Source organism: Muscardinus avellanarius, assembly GCF_963383645.1.
Source record: "Muscardinus avellanarius genome assembly, chromosome: 10".
NCBI lineage: Eukaryota > Metazoa > Chordata > Mammalia > Rodentia > Gliridae > Muscardinus > Muscardinus avellanarius.
Genome location: NC_137796.1, coordinates 75,845,185 through 75,872,912, shown reverse-complemented (window position 1 = coordinate 75,872,912; position 27,728 = coordinate 75,845,185). Strand labels below are relative to the sequence as shown.

At 41.6% G+C, this 27,728-nt stretch overlaps 1 protein-coding gene across 1 annotated transcript in view; it reads left to right on the top strand.

Moving 5' to 3' along the window:
• Positions 1–3,619: 3,619 nt before the first annotated feature.
• CCZ1 (CCZ1 homolog, vacuolar protein trafficking and biogenesis associated) overlaps positions 3,620–27,728 on the top strand; it is a gene marked incomplete at both ends in the record, with an annotated part of 34,787 nt that continues 10,678 nt past the window's right edge. The window contains 12 exons of the mRNA XM_080704194.1: positions 3,620–3,736; positions 4,514–4,611; positions 4,706–4,799; positions 5,166–5,243; positions 5,597–5,644; positions 7,307–7,390; positions 10,025–10,200; positions 16,036–16,117; positions 18,058–18,119; positions 18,414–18,525; positions 25,175–25,208; positions 26,212–26,329. Coding sequence (XP_080560320.1) covers positions 3,620–3,736; positions 4,514–4,611; positions 4,706–4,799; positions 5,166–5,243; positions 5,597–5,644; positions 7,307–7,390; positions 10,025–10,200; positions 16,036–16,117; positions 18,058–18,119; positions 18,414–18,525; positions 25,175–25,208; positions 26,212–26,329 — 1,103 coding nt within the window. The remainder of the gene's footprint in view (positions 3,737–4,513; positions 4,612–4,705; positions 4,800–5,165; positions 5,244–5,596; positions 5,645–7,306; positions 7,391–10,024; positions 10,201–16,035; positions 16,118–18,057; positions 18,120–18,413; positions 18,526–25,174; positions 25,209–26,211; positions 26,330–27,728) is intronic.

Sequence of the window (27,728 nt, the reverse complement as noted above, 5' to 3'; positions counted from 1 at the left end):
CCATCCCCAGTACTGCAAAAACTAAAAAAAATAAAATAGGAGCCGGGCGTGGTGGCACACGCTTGTAATCCCCGCGTTTGGGAGGCGGAGACAGGAGGATCGTGCAGGTTTGAAGCCAGCTGTGCTGGCTTAAGAGACCCTGCTTCCAAATAAAACTATAAAAAATAAGCCAGGAGTGGTGGGACACACTTGTAATCCCAGCATTCGAGAGGCTGAGACCTGGAGGATTGCGGTTCACGGACAGCCTCAGTTACTTAGTGAGGCCCTCTGCAACTCAGTGAGACCCGGTTTCAAAATAAAGAATAAAAATAGGGCCGGGGGGTGTAGCTCGGAAGTCAAATGCCCCTGAGTTCCATCCCCAGACCCGCCAAAAAAAAAAATTAGCCCAGAGGTAGAAGGGTTTCCAGGAACCCCAGTACCACCAAAAAATGATAATAAAATAAAATAAAATAGGGCTGGGGGTGTAGCTCAGAGGTAGAATGCCCCTGGGTTCAATCCCCATTACTACAGAGGGGGGGGGTAGATCTGCAATTGGACTTCATTTGAATCTTTATTGCTATCAGAATCATTCAGGATTATGTCAGGAGATCTGGCCTCCTCTTCTCCCCTTTTTCCCCAGTCTGGGGGAAGGAGCTGGCATGCCAAAGGTCTGAACGGGAAAGGAGCACCATGCAGTGACCGCTGAGTTATCTCCTTTCCTCTCTCTAGTCTCATAGTCCTGAGTGGCCACAACTACCTCCAACCTCTTAACTCTGGCTTTCTCTGAATTGCTTTGTGCATAAGTACGACATTTGGTTGCCTCCTGCACCAAGTCGGGGCATACTGCCCAGACTTTCCTGGGGCCTGCCTAGTCCAGTGTTGCTGAATCTTGATTGACACAGAAGGACACTACACGGCATGTCACCTTCCCATCTCCACAGGGCAGCGAGATCACATGCTCATTGCTCTAGATCTGAGCCCTGTGTGGGTATGTGTTAGCACCACCACTCCCATCTCTCACCCACCCACACCCTAGGAATCTGCTAGGAAAGGAGGGTGCAGCAATGTCTACGCTTGCTCTTCCTCCATCCTCTCTACTGGAGATCCAATCAGGGGCATTTTACCCCTGACCTATATTCTCAAACATTTTTATTTTGAAACATGGTCTCTTAAATTGCTGACGGTCTCCTTAAGTTGCTGAGGTGGACCTAAGACTGTAATCCTCCTGTCTCAGCCTCCCAAGTACTGAGATTGGCAAGCACCACCATGCTTGACAATGTCTAAACTCTCTTGCTTCCTCACTTTGGAAACTGTGGAGATTCCTCTCCAGGACTTGGGAGGGAGAGACCTGAAATGAAGGCATGGACAATTGTCTCTTGGACAACTGACAACTTTATTCTCTAGGACTAAGTTTTTATACCCTTTTCCAGCTATGCTAAAATCATGACTTCATGAGAAAGAAAACATCAAGTACAATACAGAATGATTGATCTAGAACATACATCATGTGCTTACAAAATGCAATTATTAAAGGGAAACTATAAGAGCAAGGGGGAACAAAGAGACCTGGTTAAAGATTATTAAAGTGTGATTGCGGCCACTTCCCACTCTCACCAGTGGGCCGGAGGCATGAAATTCTGGAAAGACCAGCAGTCACCCAGAGTCTCAGAAAGCTTGGCCTTTCGCCAAACTGCCTTAACTCTTTCGGAACCTTTTGTTCCTCAGGTTTCATCCATGTCCTTCATCAGGAAACTTACAAATATTTTCTTATAGGCCAGGCGTGGTGGCGCACGCTTGTAATCCCCGCGCTTGGGAGGCAGAGACAGGAGGATCACGCAGGTTCGAAGCCAGGCACGTGCGCTAGCTTAAGAGACCCTGTTTCCAAATAAAAATACAAAATAGGTGTCTGGGAGTGGAGCCCAGAGGTAAAGGGCTTCCAGGAACCCCAGTACCACAAAAAAAAAATTTTTTTTCTTATTTGGGTGCTATGGCACATGCCTATAATTCTAGTACTTGGTAGGCTGAGATAGAAGGATGCAGGTTTAAGGGCACCATATGGTAACTTAGTAATATTTTGTTTCAAAAAAAAAAATAGGTTTGAGGGTATAGCTCAAAGGTAGACTGCTGCCAAGTTCAAGTCCTAGTACCATTTTTTTAAAAAGTGTTATATTTTTGAGTATTTTGTTTTGTATCATCTCTGTCTTGTGATGATTAATGCAGCTAATTGTATGAAGCGGGGCAAAGTGTCCAAGGAAACAGAAGTGTCCTTGAAGAAATCATGACTAATACCACAGTTACTCTTGCACATTTATATAGTATTTTGAACTTCAAAGAAGACTCTCATTTGCATCCTCTAATGTAGTATTTTCAATAATCCTGTGAGGCAGGTATTAATCTCATTTTATAGAGGAAGAGATTGAGGTTTTAAAGAGGTGAGGTGAGTGCCCAAAGATCATACTACTGATAAGTGGCTAAGCTAGAACTCAAATGCAGGTTTTCTAACCCAAGCCCTGGACTCTTCTTGTTAATTTTCAAGTAGCATTTGCACCACAATAGAGGAAAAAGTTTTCAAACTATGTTCCCTGGTGTGGCAGAGTTCTGTGTCTGTGTTGTAGGGTCACCAAGAGATGGAGATGGTATCTCCTGGAAAAGCCAGAGGAGGGTACTCTTAGGCCTGTCCACAGTCTACCACTTGGGTTCCCACTTAACCTTGGAAGCTCTGTCTCTATTTTACATATTAGAAGTTCCCATAAGACTTTAAGGGGAACAAAAGATGAGGTGAGGTGGAAAGAGATCTGCTATCTTAAAAAAACTATTACAAAGTATTGCTTTAATGCACGAACATATACTTCTAATGGGAAGGCCTTATGCACTTAAAGCAAGCTAGCTGGGAAAGCTAAGGGCAAGGAAAGGTAGCAATTATTTATTGCATAATGATTGCATGCTGAGCACCTGATGTACATTCTTAGAAATCCCCACTAGGCAGAAATTAACTGTTAGTCACTTTACACAGAAGAGAGACCGGAGGGAGGCTAAGTAATTGGTCACTTGGTGAATGGCAGAGCTAGGATGTGTCTCATGAATAAATTCCAAAGTATCGCCTCCGTTAAATGCGGAGGTCTATACTGCCGGGTTTGACAACGGAGGCGGTCTTTCTTCTAAACTTTATCTCAAGATCTTCCTGAGTTTGGCCAAGGGCTCTGCTTATAAGGGCTTGATCTCCAAATATCAAATGGAGCACGCCCTCCCACACTGAGCTGGAGGAACAGGAGTAAGACGCAAACTCCATCAGAGTGGTTGATCCAGCGGCAACACTACTGGCTTTCCAACAAGGACTCTGTAAAAGACGACATAAATGGGTCAAGCCCTAGGGTTCATGCATATCCACCCCTAAACTTGTGTTTATTTCCAAGATGGGGCTTTCTTTGCCTTATATTCTGTCCTTTAAAACAAAACAAAAACTTGTGCCCGTTGCATTTTTCTCGAAACATTCCAAAAGGGAAGCTGCACTGTAGCGTTTTCTTCCGGGGCAGCGACGTTCACTTCCGGTGCGGTGGAGAGCCAGGCGGAAGTGCAGTTTCTCTAAGCGGCTGTCTCTGGGCCGGCAGAGGGAGGCTCCCGAGGAGGGGGCCGGGCCGGAATGGCAGCCGCGGCTGGGACCGGGACAGGGGCTTGGGCGACCCAGGAGAAGCAGTTCCCCCCGGCGCTGCTGAGCTTCTTCATCTATAATCCGCGCTTCGGGCCGCGCGAGGGAGAGGTGAGCGGAGGGGGCCGCGCCAGGGCGTCAGCCGACGGCGGGGCGGCGGCGGGCCCCGGGGCGGCGGCGCGGCGGGTCCCCGGAGCCGCGGGCGCGTCCGCGAGCGGCCCCTGTCATGCTGCTCCTCGGGAACAGCGCGGACCGCTCCGCGCAGGTGTGCGCTGGGCGGGGACCTGACCGCGCAGGTAGGGTCTGTGTCGCTTCCCGGACCTATGCCTGTCTCCGAATAACACCGCGGAAGCAGAGTGGGCGAACTCCTAACCCTGAAATGATACAAGCGTGGAGGGCTCTTGAAAAGTTTTTTTTTCTTTCTTTAAACCAAATTAGTAAATTGCAGTAATTTTTATTCTGAGGTGAGGATAGTGACTTCCTTTGTTGCCAACAAATCACAGTCCTTATTGAAGGCTGTCAGTCCAAATGCCCGTGAACCAGCTGGATTTAATTTTTGAGAGCCGTATTCCTTGCATGCGCACACACGCTTATTTCTTACAAGAGTCGGTCTATTACCAATTAGCACACGGAAAGAAATCCAGCGATTTTCGTTGCAACTATCTAATTCTACTTTACATGTGATTTAGTGAATATCGCAATTTCCCTTCAGACTGATGGGAAGTATTTACACGATATAAGTCCTGTTTTTTCTAAAAAGTTTTTCGTTTCGTTTTTTGTCTTTAGCACATATGACAGAAGAGGTAGACATTAAACTTAGAACTCTCAACAGCTAAGAAGAATAAATGCTTATATTAATGTTATACTTTCTGTTTCTTCATACTTTAGGAGGAAAATAAAATTTTGTTTTATCATCCAAATGAAGTAGAAAAGAATGAAAAAATTAGAAATGTTGGATTATGTGAAGCTATTGTACAGTTTACAAGGTAATGCTCTTAAATATCCTTTTAATTAGAGCTCAGCAGATGCTTGCAAATTCCACTGGAGAATTGTTCCAATAAATTATTTTAATTTTTGTAGGACCTTTAGTCCATCAAAACCTGCAAAGTCTTTGCATACGCAGAAGAATAGACAATTCTTCAATGAACCAGAAGAAAATTTCTGGATGGTCATGGTATTTATGGACACAGTACATTTTTCTGAAGTTGTAAAGTTATGGGTGATCTTTACTGTTAGAAGTTTAGGAAAGCCTTCTGGCTAGTACATCAAAGTAAAATGGGTTGCAATTTTAAAATCTAATTTCTTTTTTGTGTATTTGTTCTTGGGGTCATTTTAAGAAGTTATATTTCTGAAGAAATAATGTATTCAAAATTTTTTTGTTTTCCTGTGGTGCTGGGGATTGAACCCAGGGCCTAGAGCATGCCAGGCAAGCACTCTACCACTGAGCTCTACCCCCACCCCCCAATTTTTTAAATAAAGGGAAACTCCAACTCATATGTAATCAATTCATTGTATAAGTTCAGTTTATCAAACTTTATAGGTTGTTCGGAATCCTATAATCGAAAAGCAAAGTAAAGATGGGAAGCCAATTGTTGAATACCAAGAGGAGGAACTGTTGGTAATGTGTCCTTTTTTATTTTATATTTTTATGGAAAATGTATTATTGAGTATGTTGAGTGACTTAGATTTAAACTACATGGTTTTTATAGACATTCCTTAGGGCACATAGGAAAGTTTTATGTTTAGCATTTACATTAGCACAATCTTAAAAATTGTCTCACTAATACTTTCTATTTATCACTTGTGTGTGAAACCCCTCTAAAATTAGGCTTAATGGTTTATAAATTCCAATTTAAATACACACAACTATTATAGGACCAAGTTTATAATCATCATATTGCTTTGCTATTCACAAGAGACAATTTTTTTCCCTTTGAATTGAGATCTGTGCTGTTTTTGTGTTTTTTGTAGGACAAGGTCTATAGTTCAGTACTGCAACAGTGCTATAGCATGTACAAGGTAAGCATAACATTCTTTTAAAACTGTGGGTCTTTCCAGTTCACCTTTTATACAGGCTTCTAGATTGTTTAAAAAATAATTCTTAGGCCTGGTGTGGTGGTACACAACTGTACTCCCAGTACTTGGGAGGCTGAGAGAGGAGGATTGTAAGTTTGTGGCCAGCCTCAGCTACTTAGACCCTCCACAACCTAGTGAGACCCTCTTTCAAAAGAAAGAATAAAAAGTAGATCTGGGTGTGTGTAGCTTGAAGGTAGAATGCCCCTGGGTTCAATCCCCAGTTCTGCAAAAAACCCAACAAAAATAAATAAAATAAGATTGTGAGTGTAGCTCAGAGGTAGAATACCCCTGGGTTCAATCCTCAGTACCATAAAATAATAATAATTATTATTATTTTATATTATATATTATATTATTATGATTATTATTAGCTTGGTGTGGCAGCATATACCTGTTATCCCAGTACTTGGGAGGCTAAGATAGGAAGATGGCAGATTTGAGGCAAGCCTCAGCTATTTAGTAAGGCCCTTAGCAACTTAGACCCTGTTCCAAAATAAAAAATAAATAAAGGGCTGGGGTTGTAGCTCAGAGGTAGAAAGCCCCTGGTTTTAGTACCCAGAACCACACACTCATAAATTCTTTAGATGACTGTGTGCCTATTTTGGGGGAGAAATAATGGGACCCTTGACACATGTAGTAAGGTTTATTCATATACATTTATTTTGAAAGTATTGAATCCCTCCGTTCCTAGTCTTATACTAGGAGTATATCCCCATTGAGAACAATGGAGTGCATGTGCTCAAGGACTGTATAGACTGCAAATATTGTGATTATTTAAAAAACTTAATGAAGCTGGGCATGGTGGTGCACTCTTGTAATCCCAGCATTCGAAGGCTGAGATTGGAGGATCGTGGTTAGTGGACAGCCTCAGCTACTTAGGCTCTCCGCAACTTAGTGAGACCCTGTTTCAAAATAAAGATTAAAAAAATAGGGCAGAGGGTGTAGTTCAGAGTTCCTTCCCCAGACTTAAAAAAACAAACAAACAAAAAAACCCAATGATACAATTTATATACATTAAAACTTAGGTGTGAGTTGAATTTTTTTTTTTAAATCATGTCAAGCTAAGTACAATGTCATATACCTGTAGTCCCAGTTATATGGGAGGGCTGAGGTAGGAGGATCACTTGAGCCAGGAGTTCAGTATCAGCCTAAGCAACATAGACCCCATCTCAAAACAACAAAATCTAGAACAGTTGGGAAATTTTATAAAATGACAGCATCACTTAGCAGGGTTTTTTTGTTTTTTGTTTTTGGTGGTACTGGGTATGGAACCCTTCTCCGGACTATACTCCCAGACCTATTTTATGTTTTTATTTGGAAACAGGGTCTCTTAAGCCAGCGCAGCTGGCTTCGAACCTGCACGATCCTCCTGTCTCTGCCTCCCAAGCACGGGGATTACAAGCGTGCGCCACCACGCCCAGCCTAGCAGGGCGTTTTTTATAGCCTATTTTATACCTCAGGCTTTCTCATGTGACTGTTTTCTATATTTCAAATATAGAGTGGTCAGCGAACTGAATTAGTTAATAGGAAAAGAAGAACTTGTTATACTGAGAAGTTGAGGGGCACAGAAAATTTACTTTTTTCCACATTGTTTCACACCATTAGCTTTTTAATGGGACATTTCTGAAAGCCATGGAAGATGGAGGTGTCAAGCTCCTCAAAGAAAGATTAGAGAAATTCTTCCATCGGGTAAGTATTTTGAATTTTATTTATAACTTTTGTAGTATTCAAACAGATCTTTAGAGGAATGTAGATGTAAGCCAGGAGCAGTGGTGCACACTTGTAATCACAGCTACTTGGAAGACTGAAACAGAAGAATCCCAAGTTTGAGTGCAACCCTGTCTCAAAACCTTAAAAAAAAAAAAAAGGGCTGGGGATATAGCTTTGCTTATAGAGCGCACCTAGGGCTGTCAGGGGAGTGGAGGAAAAAAGAAAGAAACACAGATGGAGACAAGTTTGTTTTTCTATATGTAAAAACTCAGAACATGACAATGACAGCCTGAAAGGTGCTGTGGCAAAGCCAGGGTGGCACGGAACTCCTCGAGCCCGCACTTGGCAACTGTCTTCCAGCCTTTTGTGTTGGAGAAGATCCAGCCTCTGCCCAGGCTGCTGGAAGCATCTCAGAAACATCTATGGGCTTTGCTCTTATTCTATCTGCATCTGTCCATGTGGGCTTACCCAAAAGCAATCTCATTGTGTGGTGGATTCGTTGATTTAACAAAACAAACTACTGCTAAAGTTGTATGTTCTTGTGGCTTGCTTCTGTTCTCTGAACAGGTGTAATCTGTCCTGACTCAAGGAAAATGATTCTGGCTGTGACACAGAATGTCACGTCAGTGATTATTAGTGTGATTTGTTCCAAGTGATGTCTCTAAATAGTTGCCATTCTCTTTCATTATAAATTGGATTTTGCATATTTCACCCTACCTCTGTTAAACCCAGTTTATCTTAAAGGAATAATTCTCAAGTAATTCTCTCTAAAATACCTCTCATACCTATTTTTGAATTTAACTTTTCTCTAAGATGACTTTGATACCTTTTTGTGAGTTTTTTTACAAATTACTTTTCTTTGTTTCTTCACTTTAATAACTATAATTAGTCACTCTCATACTCTCTTGGTTCCTGTTCTTTATTACTCTTCTGTTGATGGGCACAACTGTTGCCCTAATATAAGTCGTCCAAGATGGCACTGTCTGCCGGGCATGGTGGCGCACGCTTGTAATCCCCCACTTGGGAGGCTGAGACAGGAGGATCACACAGGTTTGAAGCCAGCCTCAGCTACTTAGTGAGGCTTTTAGCAACTTAGTGAGACCCTGTTTCCAAATAAATTATAAAATAGGGCTGGGGGTGTAACCTGGAGGTAGAAAGCCCCTGGGTTCCACACCCTGGTACCACAAAAAAAAGTAAAATGATGGCACTGTCTGACCATGGTATTGTATGAATCCCTAGTAAGCTTAGTCTGAAGAGCACAGCATTAATATGAGTATTTATTTATTTATTTATTTATTTATTTATTTATTTATTTATTTATTTTGTGGTCCTGGAGACCTTCTACCTCCAAACTATACCTCCAGACTTATTTTTTACTTGGAAGCAAGGTTTCACTAAGTTGCTGAGGCTGACATTGAACTTGTGATCTTCCTTGTTTCAACTTCCTAAGTACTGGGATTACAAACGTGTGCCACCATGCCCAGCCTTGATATGAGTATTTAAATACTTTAAATAAAAACACATACTAGTTAGGTTCAGCTTTTATGTTTTTTTTTTTTTTTTTGGTGGTACTGGGGTTCCTGGAAGCCCTTCTACTTCTGGGCTACACTCCCAGACCTATTTTTTATACTTTTTTATTTGGAAACAGGGTCTCATAAGCCAGCGCGCGCGGCTGGCTTCAAACCTGCGCGATCCTCCTGTCTCTGCCTTCCAAGTGCGGGGATTACAAGCGTGCGCCACCACGCCCGGCAGCTTTTATGTTTTTTTAAAATTAATTAATTATTTATTTATTTTTGGCAGAACTGGGGATGGAACTCAGGGGCATTCTACCTCCAAGCTATACCCCCAGCCCTATTTTTCAATTTATTATTTTGAAACAGGGTCTCACTGACCTGCAAAGGGCCTCACTAAGTAGCTGAGGCTGGCTGTGAACCCAGATCCTCCTGTCTCAGCCTCCCAAGTGCTGGGATTACAAGCGTGTGTCACCACACCTGGCTCTAGCTTTTACGTTTTAAAACTGGTACTAAAGCTGGGCTGGGTAGCACCTGTAATCTCAGTACTCGGGAGGCTGGAACAGGAGGATTACAGGTTCGAAGATAGTCTCAGCAAGTAGTAAGACTCTCATCAACCTAGCAAGACCCTGATTCCAAGTAAAAAAATAAGTAAATGAATAAAACTGCTACTGAACTAGGCATGGTGGCACATGCCTGTAATTCCAGTACTTGGGAGGCTAAGATAGAATCACTGGTTCAAGAAGAATCTCAGCAAGTAGTGGCACTCTCATCAATCAGCAAGACCCTGTTTCAAAATAATATAGAGCTGGGGTGTAGCTTAGAAGTAGAATGCTCCTGGACTTAATCTCTATTACCACACAAAGGGGGTGGGCTGGGGGTGTAGCTCAGAGGTAGATGCCTCTGGGCTAAATCCCAATACCATAAAAAAAAGTACTGATTCAAATCTATCTACTCATTGGTCTTGTCATTGTGCTGGTTGTCAGTATGTAACTGTAACATAAATATTAGCCTAACATAAGTTTAATTATATTTTCCTATATCAAAGAGTACTATATTGGTTGTATTATCAGTAAGTTTTATACCTTATTTTTTCCTACAGTATTTGCAAACACTACATTTGCAGTCATGCGATCTACTTGACATTTTTGGTGGAATCAGCTTCTTCCCATTGGATAAAATGACTTATTTGAAAATCCAGTCCTTTATTAATAGAATGGAGGAAAGCCTGAATATAGTCAAGTATACTGCGTTTCTCTATAATGATCAGCTCATCTGGTAGGTACACCCTATGGCTTGGCATGTAAAAGAAGGAAATCACCCAGGGTGGTGAAACACTCCTATATAAATCTTAGGTACTTGGGAGGCTGAGACAGGAGAATCTCAGGTTCAAGGCCAGCCTCAGCAATTCAGTGAAGCCCTCATGTGAGACCTTGTTTCAAAACAAAAATAAAAATGGCTAGGGGTGTAGCTCAGAGATAGACTACCCCTGGGTTCAATCCCCAGTACCAAAAAAAAAAAAAAAGGGAAATCAGAATAATAAACACAGCTGTGATTGGGTCATAGCAGGTTGTCAAGCAGGAACTAACACAGGGGGATGGGTAGGAAACTCCTAACTTCTTAATAGATATTAACAAAACAAAGCAGGGTATATTTAAGACAAAACGAGGGTGATAACCATTAAAAGAACCAAACTGGGGAGCTTAAAACTGGCTCCATGCCAATTGGTGAAAATATCCCCATCAGGTAAAGTTTAAGCATCCTACTTTTATTCTGGTGTTTACCAAAACCATCTCCAAAGAAATGATAAAGATGAAAAACATCATTTTTTACACTTATTTTAAAGAAGCTAGACTTTTAAAAAATAATCTGAGATGACCAAAGTGCTAGACAAACCAGGAAATTACTCATTGTCACCTAATTGCATTTGTGTCCCATAGTGGGAACAAAAACACCATTTTGGGCTCGGCGTGGCCATGCATGACTGTAATTGCAATACTTGAGAGGCTGAGACAGGGAGTACTTGGTAGGATTGCAGGTTCGAGGCCACCCTCAGCAACTTAGTGAGACCCTGTTTCAAAACAAAAAATAAAAAGGCTTGGGTATAGCTTAGAGGTAGGACTCTGGGTTCAACCTCCAGTACCAAAAGAAAAAGAAAAACATTTTGTTGAAGAAAATGTCAGTATTCAAAAAGAAAAGGGAACTGTTACTAAGTGTTGTCTGTCTAGGACTAAACTCTCAGGAAAGCCTGTGAATGAGCTTAAGGCTGTATGACCTCAGGGAGTTGTGTGACTCTGGCGTCCCAGACCTTGCTGAGCCAAGCTCTGAGGCCCGGCAGGGTGGGGCAGCTGCTAGCAGCCCTCTAGCAGTTGCTCTAGGTCCTCGATTTTTATATTTGTATTTACTATAACCCATTGTCTTAAATTAGGGGAGTGGCCTCAGTTTTTTCTGCTAACAGAAAAAGTAATACTAGTTGCCCTGAAATTCATTCCTCCCCTGCCAAAATCCTATCCCTCTATTGCAAGAGCTACAGGGTAACCTAAAGAAGTTTGAATCCATTTAGTAAAGAACTTGGAAGGCCCCATGTGGACTTTGTTTCCTGTGAAGACAATGTAACATTATTGCTAAAGAATATTGAGGAATAAATCTACTTTTCTTTCCTTTTTTTTTTTTAAGGGTACTGGGGATTGAACTCAGAGGTGTATTACCTCTGAGTTATACCCCACCCCAATTTTATTTTTATTTTGAAACAGGGTCTCGCTAAATTATCAAAGGGCCCTGCTAAGTTGCTGAGGCTCACCTAGAATCGCAATTCTCCTGTCTCAGCCTTTCAAGTACTGGGATTATGGGTGTGCACCACAATGCCCAGCTTCTACTTTTCAATTTAATAAATTCACAGGCAACTTTATTCTGTATTAACTGACCCTGTTCTAGTTACCTTCTGTGATGCCCAAGCTGTGTTAACAAAATGAAACTTGTTAATGGTGTTGTGGAAGGAAGAGGTAGAAGGATAGTTGTGCTTCTACAGTAGAAGGTCTTCAGAGGAAGTGGCCCCTCCATGGGTTAAAATTAGAGGCTCTGGGAGGGTCAACAGCCCTCCATGGTCATGGGAGACACAGCTGCAGTTGCCCTTAGCTTCATACCCACTGTCAGAAAAGAGTAGCTCATATTCTGATCTCCAGGCCTGATGTGGGTATGAATCTGGGAGTGACAAAGCGTCATACTGGGTAGAACCCACAGCCAGAGGGCCCCTCCTGAGCTCAGCAACTTGTATTGGGAGACCCTGAACCAGAGTGACCAGCAGGGTTGGACTGTGGAAGCCTAGACTTCCATAGCCACCTGGTGCCCAGCTCTAGGGGACCCTCTTGACATCACATTTGTGAATGGCATTCCATGGAGTCTTCCAGCACATAGCTTTGTGGTCCTATCTAGTGTGCCCATGGGGAAAGGTTGGTCCCAGGGAGTAGAAACAAGGAACTTTAAGAAAAATACCACATTTTGAAAGGCAGTTGCTTATTCCAAAGCTGGTTCATTTAAATACCAAAGAGAGTGGGAGTGTAGCTCTGTGCAGGATGCTTTCCTAGCATGTGAGGCCCTGGGTTCAGTCCCCACCACAGCAAAAATACATACGTACATACTAAGTATCTTATACTTCAGGAGCATAGTGTGTACTCTTGTTACTTCAGGTCTTGTTTGTTTTTTAAGGATAACTGATTGAGAATAGATGTATCTGTGCTACTGGGACCTGGTCAGTTCAAAGTAAATAATGGATAGAAAATATCTCAGTTTCTATTTGTACTGTATGTTAATGAATGGATTTGTTTTTTGTAGCAGCCACTGCAAGGGTTAGATATTTGTTACTGTTGATAGTGGGTAGAGGGAGTGGTATCAGTTGAGTTTCTTTTCTAGAATTTGAGATTGTATTTTTTTCGAGAAGCTTTTTCTCTAGCATACTGATTTACTTTTCAGGGATTAACACGTTTATGAGTATATGTCTTAGATATTTCTTAAGTAACTCAAAGTTGGCTATATTTTTTGTTCCTACTAGATTATTTTATATTTGCTCTGATAGTAACACAGTCTATATTTTAGTCCAAACTGATCCTAATAGGAAAGGTTCTGTATTTAATGATGGCCACCTCATTCTTGGTAGTGCTTCTGCTAGAAGAGATTCTCAAAAAGCTTGATGTTAACTAGAAACACTTAGGCAGGTACATGGAAGTCCATTTAGCATCAAAGTAAAATTGGTAAAAAGAAAATTGTAAAAAGAAAAAAACAGGCTTACAAAATAGTAGGTTTTGTTTTTTAAGAAAAAAAATTATTATATTAAGTAATTACATTTGACAGACTTTAAGAACATGTGTGCTTCTGAACTTGAGTGGCCTGTTTGCTATTTGATGTAAGTGATTGATGGAGCCTAGGATTATATGGTTTTCAGTGCAGGGTTGTTTTGTTTTGTTTTGTTGTGTTTTGCGGGTCTGAGGATGGAACCCAGGGACATTCAACCTCCAAGCTACACTCCCAGCCCTATTTTTTATTCTTTATTTTGAAACAGGGTCTCACTGAGTTGCAGAGGGCCTCACTAAGTAGCTGAAGCTGTCTGCGAACCACGATCCTCAGGTCTCAGCCTCCTGAATGCTGGGATTACAAGCAAATGCTGGGATTACAAGCGTGCGCCACCGCGCCCGGCTCGGTGCAGAGTTTTGTTTGCTTTTCCTAGTTACTTGTGCTTAGGAAGGAGCTCTTCTGTTTGATTGCTTTAAGTTTTTTTTATTGTGAGATCATTTGAGATTCACATGCAGTTGTAAGAAATTTGCCCTGCTAGTAACATCTTGCTTAACTTCAGTACGATCCTGCTGCTTCACTTATTTTGCCCACCCCCACCCCCCCAGGAATGGGGAGAGAAATACTGGAGAGAGAATGGCCATGGCCAGAGCTCATGGAGACTCTGGAGGAGGCATAGTAGAAACCCACCAGCTTGAAGTTCTGTGCTCTGAACAGCTGGGTGCAGTTTCACTCTTTTCTCTTTTGATTTCCTAGAACCAACACCAAAGTGTTTAGTGCTTGGCAATAAAAGAGGCCCTAAGTTAGCATTTCATAAATATTGCCTTTCATTTCCCCCTATAGCTTGTCCTCTCAGTGACTTCGGTTAAGATCCAGAGTCTAAGCCACATGTACAACTTTAAATATCCTTGTAGCAAGCCGGGCGTGGTGGCGCACGCTTGTAATCCCCACGCTTGGGAGGCGGAGACAGGAGGATCGCGCTGGTTCGGAGCCAGCCCCACTGGCTTAAGAGACCCTGTTTCCAAATAAAAATGTAAAAATAGGTCTGGGAGTGTAGCCCGTGGGAGTGTATCCCGGAGGTAGAAGGGCTTCCAGGAACCCCAGTACCACCAAAAAAAAATAATAATAAAATAAATAAATAAATAAATATCCTTGTAGCTGTGTGAAAGTAAAAAGAAACTAGTAATATTAGTTTTTTTTTATTTTTTGTGGTACTAAGGATAAAACCCAGAGGGCATTCTGCCTCCCTGCTACATCATTTATTCTTTATTTTTAAACAGGGTCTCACTAAGTTGTGGAGGGCCTCACAAAGTAGCTGAGGCTGGTCATGAACCTGCAATCCTCCTGTCTCAGCCTCCCATGTACAGGGATTAGAGGCATGCACCACCACACCCAGCTATGATACTAATTTTAATAACATACTTTCTTTAACCCAATATATCTAAAATATTATAACCAACATTTGAAAATATTTAAAAATTAATGAGCAGTCTGCCCATTTTGTGCTAAGTCTTTAAAATCCAGTGTGTATTTTGCACTTGTTTTGACCAATTACATTTCAAGTCTTAATGAATAGATGTACACGGTAGCTGCTACTACTGGGGATGCGGCTTCTGGAGATCCGTTGCCCGCACATTAATTCCTCATACATTGTCCTCTTCTTACCATCTTTTCCATTCCTCTGTACTTATTTAGGTCTCAAAAATACAGTAACATCTGAGTACTGTGGCACATGCCTGTAATCCTAGTACTTGGAAGACTGAGACAGGAAGATTGCAAGTTCATGGCCAGCCTCAGCAACCTTGTGAGGCTCTCCACAACTCAGTGAGACCCTGATTCCAAATAAAAATAAAATAGGGTTGAGGGTGTAGTTCAGAAGTAGAATGCCTCTGGGTTCAATCCCCAACACACCACACACACACACACACACACACACACACACACATACCAACAAAAAAGGGCTGGGTGTGACTCAGGTGGAATGTTCCTGTGTTCAATCCCCACTACCCCCCACAAAATTTTTTTTGAACCTTGAAAAAGAAAGATATCAGAAAAGAAAAAGATGTCAGAGTACAATTATCTAGAAAAGAGGGCAACTCTTACTTGCGAGGTAGGCCAGAACTTTTTTCCTAGTATGTGACCATACAGGGTAAAGCAGAGAACACCTCTGGAATATGGTGGGAAGACTTGACACACAAAATTAGATTTTCTTCCAGGATTTTACAGTAAAGCCCATACACAGCCTCATTGTCTGTCCTCGTTTCCTAAAATACCCATTTCAAAGAGTCAGACGCCTGCTCCTTTCTCAGTGCTTTATCCACATGATCCCTATTCCTGGCTCATTTAAGCTAAATAGTTTTGTCTCGAGCTTGTTTATTTCTTCTCCTTTTTGTCTGCACTGAGATCCAGATTATGAAAATATGTGTGTATTTCTGAGACCATATACTGAAAGCATACCTGTATTTTTCCAGAGCGACTTAGTGGTGTTGCTGTACAGGCCAGGAAGCTCAGCGCCATCTGCCATTGGAATGCAGTGGTGTGCTCGGAGGGCTCCCTCAGCAATCACTTGGACCTTGACCTGAGAGGCAGATCTTTGGGATTGCAAACGAGGTGTGAAATACAGATCTGCAGAGCAGTAGCTTGTAGTGGGTCAGGGTAAAGTGCTCGTGTTGGCATGCAGCACCCAGGTTTAACTCATTTTCTTTCTGAACTTCCCAGGCAAGGGGTGGACTTCATATAATATAAAGGAAGAAAAGGTGAGCTTTATCACAGGGCAATTCGAAAGCAGAAAAATTTCAAACTTAACATGAGGCTTTTCTGATGTTTCAGGAGTGGATTAGAACAAGACGACATGAGAATTTTATACAAATACCTCACCACCTCTCTGTTTCCCAGGCACATCGAACCTGAGGTATGATTGGGGGTATTTCTAAGCTACATGTTATGTTAGCGATGTGAAATTTACGTAGTTGTGTGTCAGTAACACAGAAAACCATGTGTGTCAACTTTTCTCTGGTTTGTTACATCCAAATGCAATAGCAAATGTACCCTTTTCAGAGGAGTGATTCATTGTGTAGAAGGAAACATCAAGTTTTAGATAAGGTTAAGGGAATTACAAAAATGCAGGGGATCTGTGACAAACCCCATTAACCCTACAGTCTCATCTACAAAAGTGAGGTCTAATTGTGAGTAGATGGTATATTGCCTACCTGGCTTTTCCAGTCTGATACTTAATATCCCACTTTTCTCCAGAGTACTTACATAATAGCAGTGTTTCCCCAAGATATCCTTTTGTAGCTTAATTAGATTGGAAACAAAAGTGTTCATAGCTCATTACATCATTTTTGCTCAGGTACATGCATGCACTCACTCCTTGCTTATGAACTCCTTTTCCCTCTCCTTCTCATCCTTCTCTCCACCTTCCTCCTGTCTCTATGTTTTAAGATCTCAATTTGAAACAACAGGAAAAATCTCTTTGATAAGAAATTGAAAGAAAGGTTTTAAGAAGGCGCTCACCCAGTTCTTAGCTCCTCCCCAGGCAGGCTGAAAACAGTGGCTGATGGTTCTGGTTGTACTTCCGATGCACAGCCACTGTTCTCGGTGCCCAGCTTACCTGTGTGACCTCCTGGGCACCTAGCAGCAGCCCTGAGAGTCCACCATGCTCTTTCCTTCCTACAGATGAGACTACTCAGGTTTAGGGGACATCAGCACTCTACCCATGATCCCCTAGTGGGGGGCTTGACCTCAGGGTCTGACAGATCCCAAAGTACCTGTTTATGAACACACCCCTCCAGGACCCCTTCAGGAGCTTTTCATCCTGTGACAGTGCTGTTGCCCCAACAGAAGACTGCATTTGATACTCTAAAGAGTAAGGTGTATGAAATAGGAAACCTAATGTACAGTGTGGCAGGTGAGGTCCTCTCTCTGCAGGGAGGAGAGTTGGGCTATGCATTTTCACCACTGGATTTACTATGTTTTTTGGGGGGTTCTAAGGTTATCTGTTGAAATTTTATGTAGACCAGAAGAGCATCCCATTTTTAGAAGAATTACAGGTTTTAGCTAAAATTACTATTGGATTGGACTTTTTCGTTTTCTTTTCTTTCTTTTTCTTTTTGTGGTACTAGGGGTGGAACCCAGAGGCTTTTTCTACCTTTGGGCTATTCTCCCAGACCTATTTTGTATTTTTTTATTTGGAAACAGAGTCTCACTAAGTTGCTGAGAGCCTCACTAAGTAGCTGAGGCTGGCTTCGAACCTGTGTGATCCTCCTGTCTCAGCCTCCCAAGTGCTGGGATTACAAGCATGTGCCACCACACCTGGCCCCTTCATTTTCTATGTATGTGTAAGTAGTATTTTCATCAAATTCAACTAGGACTGTATAACAAGTATAGATCTTTGAGATGTAGAGTCATGGCTGAAGGCAAAAACTGTGACACTGGACAGGCCTTGTTTTGATATCTGGCCGTGCTACTTAGGAACTGTGTCTGTTGGCCCAGTTCTACAATCCTCAGCTTCCATAGCTAGGAAGTGGGAAGGGGCCATTCCCCATGGGGTGATGTGTGATGACATTAAGTGCCTTTGGTCACTTGGGAAATTTCAGTTATCTTAGAAAAGGAACTTAATCAGTGTGTGGAGTTTAGGGTAAGATGGAGTTATTATGTCAGGCCTGGTTAGGATCAGTCACTTCTTCATGTACCTCTGTAACCTACCCTCCTTTTGGGGGGAGGTGGGCAGGGAGGAATATGAGAAATTGATAGAGCAAAATATATGGAACCAAGATAGAAATGCTATTTCATCAAAGCTTTGAAAGTAAGAATCCAATTAGTCTTTCTTAACATTAAATGTGTTTGCAGTTGGCAGGAAGGGATTCTCCAATAAGGGCAGAAATGCCAGGAAACCTTCAACACTATGGAAGGTAGGACTTTTTTTTTTTTTTTTTTTATCCTGGACTTCATTGTGTTTTTTGGTAAAGATAAAATCATGAATATAGAATTACCTTTGTGCTATTTTATCAGCAGTAATCAACAAAGGAAACTATTATGTTTCCAGTGAATTTAAGCTGATTTTATCATATTCTGACTTAGTATTTTCCAAACAGTATCTAGCTTCAAAAAAATTGATGTATATTGAGTAGGGCTGTATTCTGTTTTATTATTTCTGTTTACAATTTATCTCATTGAGTTGAGTCATCTCTTTGCTTACTTTTAAGATTTCTTACTGGACCCTTGAACCTTAATGATCCAGAAGCAAAATGCAGATTCCCCAAAATTTTTGTAAATACAGATGACACTTATGAAGAGCTCCATTTAATTGTTTATAAGGTAACAAATGTTTTTCCCTCCAATGTTACAGATTAATACTAAAGTAAATCTTGCATGTGTACATGAGTACGTATGCAGACCTCTTAAACGTTTTTTTAGAGATGTTGAAAGTTCTAATCATTGTAAAACTCAAAATGGGTGCTCTTCTGGAGTAGTAAGTTTGTTTCCAGTGCCTTTTAAACAATTTTGCTCCTAGCAAAAGAATACCTGGCTGAGGTGGTGCTTCTCAAAGGTTTGAAATCCTATGTGTTCACAACCCAAAGGCTGTCAGGGTGGTGTGACCTGTCAGTTACATGCGTTCTGGCTGTAGCCACATCTCAGTGAATTCTGTGTTTGCTCCAAATTTAAAATTGCAAATTTGCTAATTTTATTAGGATATTGTCTCATTTTTGTCAAGAGACTGTCTTGAAAAAAATGTGTATATATGTTAGGTTGAGTTTTCTTTTTTGTTGTGGGTTTTTTTGTTTGTTTGTTTTTGAGACAGAGTCTTACTAGGTTGCCCAGGTTGGTCTCAAACTTCTGGGCTCAAATTGTCCTCTTGCCTCAGCCTCCTGAGTATCTGGGACTGCAGGCTTGTGCCACCACATCCAAGTAGTTTTCTTAACAACAATAACAAAATAAAGACAATTTTGGATGCAAAAAAGAAGACTGAATGCTTATGTTGATCTTCTTTTCCACTTAAAACTACACTTAAGATTTAATTCATAAAGGTTTAGAAACAATGCCCAAGAGGACAGGAAGGGGTCATAAAATTGCAAGATAATCTTGTACAGTCTGGAAGATAGAAAGGGTGTGTAAGAGTAATACCGCAGAAAGGAGAGTGTAAGAGGCTCAGCCCAAGGTGTGAGAGGAGACTGTGTGCTTAGACAGGAGCCCAGAGAAACTCGGCTCAGAGGTGGTCATCTGAGGGCGGGAGTGGGAGGTGGGCGTGGATCGAGCGGGGGAGGGGTAGTAAGGAAGGTGTTGTTTAAGCCATTCAGCCTCTCCTTCCTGTCATTGCACACAGACAGGCCTGCCACTGAGCACCTGGCCCTGAGTGAAGATGGAGGGCCTATTTAAAATACAACGAGCAATCAGGAAAGACCTAGCATAGTTAATGTGGTGCATACACCTTACAACAATTTGAATCATTCTGGTGTTTCTGCCTGCCCAGGGTAGCTGCTTATGTTCCCCTACACTGCATGTGAATTCTCCATCCCTGGGCAGCCTTTTGGTTCCTGTACCCTTAAACAGAATCAGAAAAACAAAAGTACAGGTCCCCAAAGAAAAAAGTATGGCTCTGGGAATAGACAAGAAACTTTAAAAATTAGTAACCACTATTTGGAGAAGTTTTATCTATAAAATTGAAATAGGCTAATATAAAAGAGCTCAGGTTATATTAAACTCAGGTGAATTGAAAATATCATTTAAGTTGGATATGGTGGCACACGACTGTAAGCCCAGCTGCATAGGAGGCTGAGACTGGAGGATCACAAGTTCAAGGCCAGCCTGGGTAATTTATTGAGATCAAAATAAAAAAGATCAAAATAATAAGTACCAAAGGAAAAATGAATAAGTACCATTTAAAAAACTTTAAGCCAGACACAGTGGTGCATACTTATAATTCCAGCTTCTTGGGAGGCTGAGATAGGAAGTTTGCAAGTTCAAAGCCAGCCTGGACAACATAGACCCTTTCCCCATCTCCCAAATTTTTTATTGTAGTAAAATATGAAATTTGCTGTTTTAACCACTTTTAAGTGTATACTTCAGTGGCAGTAAGTATATTTGCAATGTTGTGCAACCCTCACCACCATCAGTTTCCAAAACTTTTATCACTCCAAATGGAAACCCACTAAGCAATAACTTTCATTCTTCTACCCTGAAAATATAATTTGACATGATAAATTCATTAGAAGGGTCAAGATAAATTGGCCTGTCCAGATTATAGGATAAAAGGACAAGAGAAGAAATCATGAAAGGAAAGATAAGAGAGGGTTGATTCAGGCATTTTATCTTTTGATTAACAAAGTGGAGGAGGCTAGTAAAGTAGTTGAGAAAATACCTAGCTATAGAGGAACACAGCTTTCCAGATTGAAAAGATCTTCTGAATGTCTGTAACAGCAAATAGAAAGACTCCCACCTACACACACCTACACCTACATATTGGATAACTTCATAAGTACAAAGAGAAGATGCTCAAAGCTTCCATAAAGAAAAACCAATCATGTGGTTGAGAACAAAAATAATCTGACATCAGTTTCCTGTCCAGCCAGGAAACTAACCAGATATTAAATGTCAATATAAAGCCGGGCGTGGTGGCACATGCTTGTAATCCCCGCGTTTGGGAGGCTGAGACAGGAAGATTGCATAGATTTGAAGCCAGCCTCAGCTACTTAGTGAGGCTCTCAGCAACTTAGTGAGACCCTGTTTCCAAATAAAATATAAAATAGGTCTGGGAGTATAGCCTTGAGGTAGAAAGTCTCTGGGTTCCACCCCCAATACCACCACCAAAAAAAAAAAATTAAAATAAATCAATATAAGAGAGACTTTCAAAGTTCTGGGAGAAGGGTGAGACAGGAGGATTGCATGTTCAAGACCAGCCTCAGCAACTTAGCAAGACCCTCTGCAACTTACTGAGACCCTGTTTGAAAATAAAAATAGAGGCTAGGGATGTGACTCAAAGGTAGAATACCCTGGGTTCAGTCTAGCACCAAAAAAGAAAAAAAAAAAAAGTTCTAAGGAGAAAACGGTTTTCTTTCTTTCTTGTTTCTTTTTGGTATGGGGAATTGAATTCAGAGGCATTCTACCTCCAAGCTACACTCCCAGACCAATTTATTTGGAAACAGGATATCAATAGTTTGCTTAGAGCCTCACTATATTGCTGAGACTGTCCTTGAACCTGTGAGTCCCCTGTCTCAGCCTCCCAAGTATTACGCTTACAAGCATGCACCACCACACTCAGCAAAAAATGGTTTTCAGTGTAGGCTTATTTGTCATGTCAGACTATCAACCACAGACGAGGCAGAAAACAGACATATTATTTATGAAAAGTCAAGAAGGTCGTGCCCACACAGCCTCAGAATGTTGTACACCGTAGCTCCACAGAATTGAGTAAACCCAGACAGGCAGTTGCTTGTAATCCAAACCAGTGGTTCTGACCCAAGAGAACGATAAATGAAAGTCTTGAGATGAAGGAGCTCTTAAAGTTGTTGATGAACATGATACATCAAATATATCCACAATGGAAGCAGGAGGAAGGAGGGCTTTGGGGTTCAGGAGCTGCAGAATACAAACATGTTTTGTTCATAAAATGGTATACTTAAGAGTTTCAATTAAATGTGGGATATGATGAGTACCAGGGAAGTGGGGAGTTCCAGGGAAAACATGCCAAAAGATGTAATCCAAAAGTGAGCCAAACTGAAATGAGACATGATTTACAGTAGTAGTTACGGTATAGGGGAAAAGTCCCTGGTCTGTGAGCTAAAATCACTCTACTCTGAATGCTTGGGGCAATGACTGAACTCTCCATCAGCCTTTATTTATTGGGTTTATTTACTGGATTTCCACTTTTAGAGCCAACCTATAGATATAATTGTAAGTGTGATAATGGCATTATGGTTCTGTTAAGTCCTCATTTTTCTTAACAGCTTTATTGAGATTTAGTTCACATACCATAAAATTCACCCATTAAAAGTTGTCATTGGTCATCAGGTGTGGTGGTGCATGCCTGTTATTCTAGTACTTGGGAGGCTGAGTCAAGAGGATCACAGGTTCAAGCTGAGCCTCAACAACCTTGCAAGGCCCTCAGCAACTTAGGGAGACCCTGTTTGAAAATTTTTTTAAAAGGGGCAAGGGATATAGTTTGGAGATAGAATGCCCCTGTACCATTACTCCCCTAAAAAGTCTTTTATGTGGTCAGCAGTCAGTTCAGTGGTGTCTCACTGCTAATTTTGAGAGTCCCAGGACCTCATTTCAGACACCAGCTATTCATCTACAGTCCCCAAGACTGCCTGTAGATTTAGCAGTTAATGAGGATTATAGACTGAGAAAAGCATTTATTTATTTATTGCAATACTGGGGATTGAACCCAGGGCATTCTTCCTGCAAACTATATCACCTGCCCTATTTTTAATTATTTAATTTGAAACAGGGTCTTAATAAGTTGCAGAGACCCTCACTAAGTAGCTGAGGCTGGCCGTGAACCTGCAATCCTCCTGTCTCAGCCTCCCAGGCACTGGGATTACAAGTGTCTGTCACCATGCCCATCTAGAAAAGTGTTTATACTCACAGTTATGGTTTAGTATAGCAAAAGAGTACAGGTAAAACCAGCTCAGGAAAGGGGCACACATGGCAGGGTCTAGAAGTCAGCAGGCACAACACCAGGTATCTTTTCCAGTGGGGTCCTGTGGACAGCACAGCACTGCTCTCCCAGTGGAAGCCTGTGTGCACTGATGCCCTCAGGGATGCTCACCCGAGCCTCTAGGTCCCAGTTTTTATCTGGGATTGGCTAGTAGACTCAGCTGCCCTCATATGACCTTCATCTCCAGCCCTCCAGAGGCTGAGGTTGATACTGCAGGGGCTGCAGCCATGAGGGATATGGCCTGGAGTTTTCTTTCCTTGTAATATCTGTATCTAGTTTGGGTATCAGGTTACTGTTGTCCTCATAGAATGAGTTGGGAAATATTACCTCCTCTCCTATTTTTTGAAAGACTTTGTGAAGGATTAGCATTAATTTTCTTTTCAGTACTGGGGGTGGAACCCAGGGGCATTCTACTTCTGAGCTATACCCCAGCCCTATTGTTTTATTCCTTAGTTTGAAGCAGGTCTCGCTGAGCTGCAGAGGACCTCACTAAGTAGTATCTGAGGCTGTCCACAAACCATGATCCTCATGTCTCAGCCTCCCAAATGCTGGGATTACAAGCGTACGCCACCACGCCTGGCTGCATTAATTCTTTTTTAAATGTTGGGTGGAATTCTTAGTGGAGCCATCTGTACCTGGGCCTTTTTTTGTGTGAAAAGTTTTAAAATGACTAGTTACTTGTTATAGTTCTCATAATTTTCTATTTCTTCCTGAGGCAGTTTCAGTAGTTCATAGCTTTCTAAGAATTTGCCAGTTTTATTACATTATTCAACTTATTGGTATACAGGTTTTCACAGACACACACACACACACACACACACACACACACACACACACACACACTCTCTTACTCTTCTTTTCCTATAATGTTGGTAGTGATATCCCCTCTTTCATTCACGATTGAGGTAATTTGAGTCTTCTCTGTTTTTTCCTGTTTTATAGACTAGGAAGATTTTCAATTTGTTGATCTTTTCAGAGAACCAACTTTTGGTTTCATCTATTGTGTCTATTTTTTTTTCCTCTCTCCCTGCTTCTCCCTCCCTTCTCCCATCCCGTTCATCTTCTTTTTCCTCCTCCGTATTGAGGATTGAACCCAAGGGCAGCCTACCTCTGGGCTGTACCCCAGCCCAACTTCCCTGTTTTTACTTATTCATTTACTTACTTACTAATTGAAATGGGGTCTTGTTAACTTACTGTGTGTTCTCTTGAACCTGTGATCTTCCTGTCTTACCTTCCAAATATTCCAAAAACTTTCTTCTTTTTGTTTTTGCGGGTCTGGGGATGGAACCCAGGGCCATTTGACCTCCAAGCTCTAACCCCTGCCCTGTTTTTTATTTTTATTTTGAAACAGGGTCTCACTAAGTTGCGAAGGGTCTCACTAAGCAACTGAGGCTGTCCGCGAACCGTGATCCTCCGGTCTTAGCCTCCCAAATGCTGGGATTACAAGCGTGCACCACCACACCCGGCTCTTTCTTCTTCTTTTTAACATTAGTTTACAACTATTAAAAACTGTCACTGTTCATTTTGAGGCCTTTTTAATGTTATTCATTGCCATGGTTTGTTTTTTTTTTTTTTTTTTTTTTTTGGTGGTACTGGGGTTCCTGGATGCCCTTCTACCTCCGGGCTACACTCCCAGACCTATTTTTTTTTTTTTTTTTCAGTTTGGAAACAGGGTCTGTTAAGCCAGCAAGGCTGGCTCCGAACCAGTGTGATCTTCCTGTCTCAGCCTCCCAAGTGCAGGGAGTACAAGCATGCGCCACCATGCCCGGCTTGCCATGATAATTTTTAACTTTAAACATTTTTTATTATGGCCTTGGTTTCTATAGCTTGTTACTAATGCCATGACTGCAATTATTTGCTAGAATAATTGAGGCAAAAAGACATCAATTGGGGGTCTTTTTAAAGTTATACTAATGGAAATTGTCAAGTATACTCAGAGAGACTAGAATAATGAACCCCCAGGTACCTTTCACAGAGCTTAGTCAGGATGATGCTAACCTTTCATCTGTTCCCTTTGTGTTGCGTTTGGCTTGGTTTGGTTCGGCAGAATATTTTAAATCATCCTGCCCCTTCATTTGTGAGTACTTCCTTTGCATCTTGACTGATGACATCTGCGTTGACATGACCACCATGCCATTACCATACCAGAATGAGTAATGTCATCTACTGTCCAGATTGCTCCAGTCAACAAAAAAGTACCTTTTTACAGTTGGTTTGTCAAAGCAAGATCTAGGGAGAGCACTGCATTTGGTTATTACATCTCAGCCTCCTTTTCATGCTGTTTATAATCTCTGGTTTGTTTTCTCCCAGGCCATGAGTGCAGCTGTGTGCTTTATGATTGATGGTAGGTGCTTACCTGTATCTGATTGCAGTCTCACCAGATCAGCATCTGCAGTTGGCTGTGTTCTGTTCTTAAATGACAGATACGCTGTCACATGCAGCAGAATGGCTATATTAAGCAACAGTTTCCCATCTGGGAACTCCACCACCTTCACTGGCTCTGCTAATATGCTAACAACCTCACCTTCCCATGTGTCAGCAGCAGATCTGTGCGATGGGGCAGCAGGGTGCTCGCCTCATCCGGAGCTGGGAGACTAGGAAGAGTGCTGTGTAATGTACATTAATAAATACTTGACCTTCTTAAGTCTGCCAGGGGCAGGCAGCCAATTTGCTTTTCTTCACAGTGAAATAGTCCTTGACTCTGTTTTGTTTTGGTACTGGGATTGAACCCAGGAACGACTCTACCTCTTAACTATACTCCCAGCCCTATTTTTATCTTTTATTTTAAAACAGGGTCTCACTAAGTTGCTCAGGGCCTTGGCAAGCTGCTAAGACTGACCTTGAACCCGTGAGCCTCCTGTCTCAGCCTCCTGAGTATTGGGATTATAGGTGCCACTGTACCTGGCAGTCTGACTCCTTTTAATCTTTTTTCTTTTCTTTTTTTGGTACTGAAGGTTGAACCCAGAGTCACTCTACCTCTGAGCTATATCCTCAGGCCACTACCTCTTTTTTTTCCCTAAGAAACAGGGTCTTGCTAAATTGTTGAGGCTGACCTTGAACCTTCTATTCTCCTATCTCAATCTCCCAAGTACTGGGATTACAGGTGTGTGCCACCCCACCTGGCTTCTTTTTCATATTAAACATAACTAATTTTAATTCTTCTGTTTGGGAGGAGATGGGCATGTAATCATTTAATTGTTTTACGTCCTAATTGCTTTATTTTTATTTAATAATTTAATTGATTAGTCAAGTTTGATACTCTTAAATATTGAATGGTAAAGTAAATGTTAACCTGTTTGACACAAAGTATCATAACACTGAATGCTATTTTTTTAATTACTTACCAGCCTCCATACAGCTGACATTGGATTTTTGCCGAAGATTGGACAGCATTGTTGGACCCCAGCTTACAGTGCTGGCTTCTGACATTTGTGAGCAGTTTAACATCAACAAAAGAATATCTGGGTTTGTACTTTGCTTCATGTTTACCTTTAAGCACTTACCTGGTTGTGGAAGAATAAGGGTACCCTTTACTTTTTATGAAAATTGACAGTGTTAATATTCCTGAGTTTCTTCAAAGTTGAGAGAGCGGTAATATGCTGGCCAAACCTGTCTGAGAGGCTCCCAAGGGACTGTACCTGAGTCTTCTGCCTCACAATGAAAGTTAGGGCTTTGTTTCTATTGCTGAGTTCTCTCAGCTCCCCTCAATTGATGGCATGCACATGGGGGTGAGATGTGCTGACTGTTCCCGCACCCACGGCCTTGAGCAGCACGTACGCAGCACACCAGCAGCATCCGTCAGCATAGGTGGGGATTTTTTTTTTTTTTTTTGAGGTACTGGGGGTTGAACCCAGGGGCATTCTACCTCTGAGCTACACCTCCAGCTCTATTTTTTATTTTTATTTTGAAACAGGGTCTCACTAAGTTGCAAAGAGCCTCACTAAGTAGCTGAGGCTGGCAGTGAACCTGAGATCCTCCTGTCTCAGTCTCCCAAATGCTGGAATTACAAGTGTGTGCCACCGCGCCCAGCTCCTCAGCATGATTTTACTTTACATAGACCAAAAGTGCTTTGCCTCTCAGACGTAAATGCAGAGGGTGACAGTGGCCTGAAGCAAGCATTACAGCATTGCTCCTGAGTCTGGCAGTGTCCAGAGACTCAGGGTTTAACTCATCTTGTTCTGTAGAGCACTGAAAAGTCATTGAACCTCTTTCTGATTCTCTTTTCTCAATGTAAATTAGAACTATTGCTAAGGTAAAATGAGCAAAATGAAAGTACTCTGAAGGTAAAGGCTCTATTTTATGGGACTCCATTCCTTTGAGCAGTTACTAAAATGCTATGAACTTCAGTGTAACTGTATTCTTAGTCTTATGCATTGTGTCTTCATAAGCATCAGCCTCTAGAGCTCAAAAACAAGCTCAAGGTGAAAGTAACTTCAGAGCCAGACATGGTGACACACACTGTCATCTCAGTACTTGGGAGGCTGAGACAGAAGGATCACAGGTTCGAAGCTAGCCTCAACAACTTAACAAGACCCTCAGAAACTTAGACCCTGTTTCAAAAATAAAAAGGGCTGGGATGCAGCTCAGAGGTAGAAAGTAAGTTTAAATTTTGTAAATATAAATGGGCATCAGAAGATAAGGCCAAGAAATGAAAGTGCTTGACCAACTCACATTTTGACAGTGCTGCTTACTTGTTTAGTAATTTTGTGACCATGAAACTGTCACCTTTTTTTTTTTTTCCCTTGAAGGAGCCAGGAATTAATTACATCTGGGATTATGCAAGTTAAGAACTAACAAGTGAAGTAATACAGTGTTTCTACCACCATGCCCAGAACCCTGGGAGATTCCTGGACATGGTTAACTA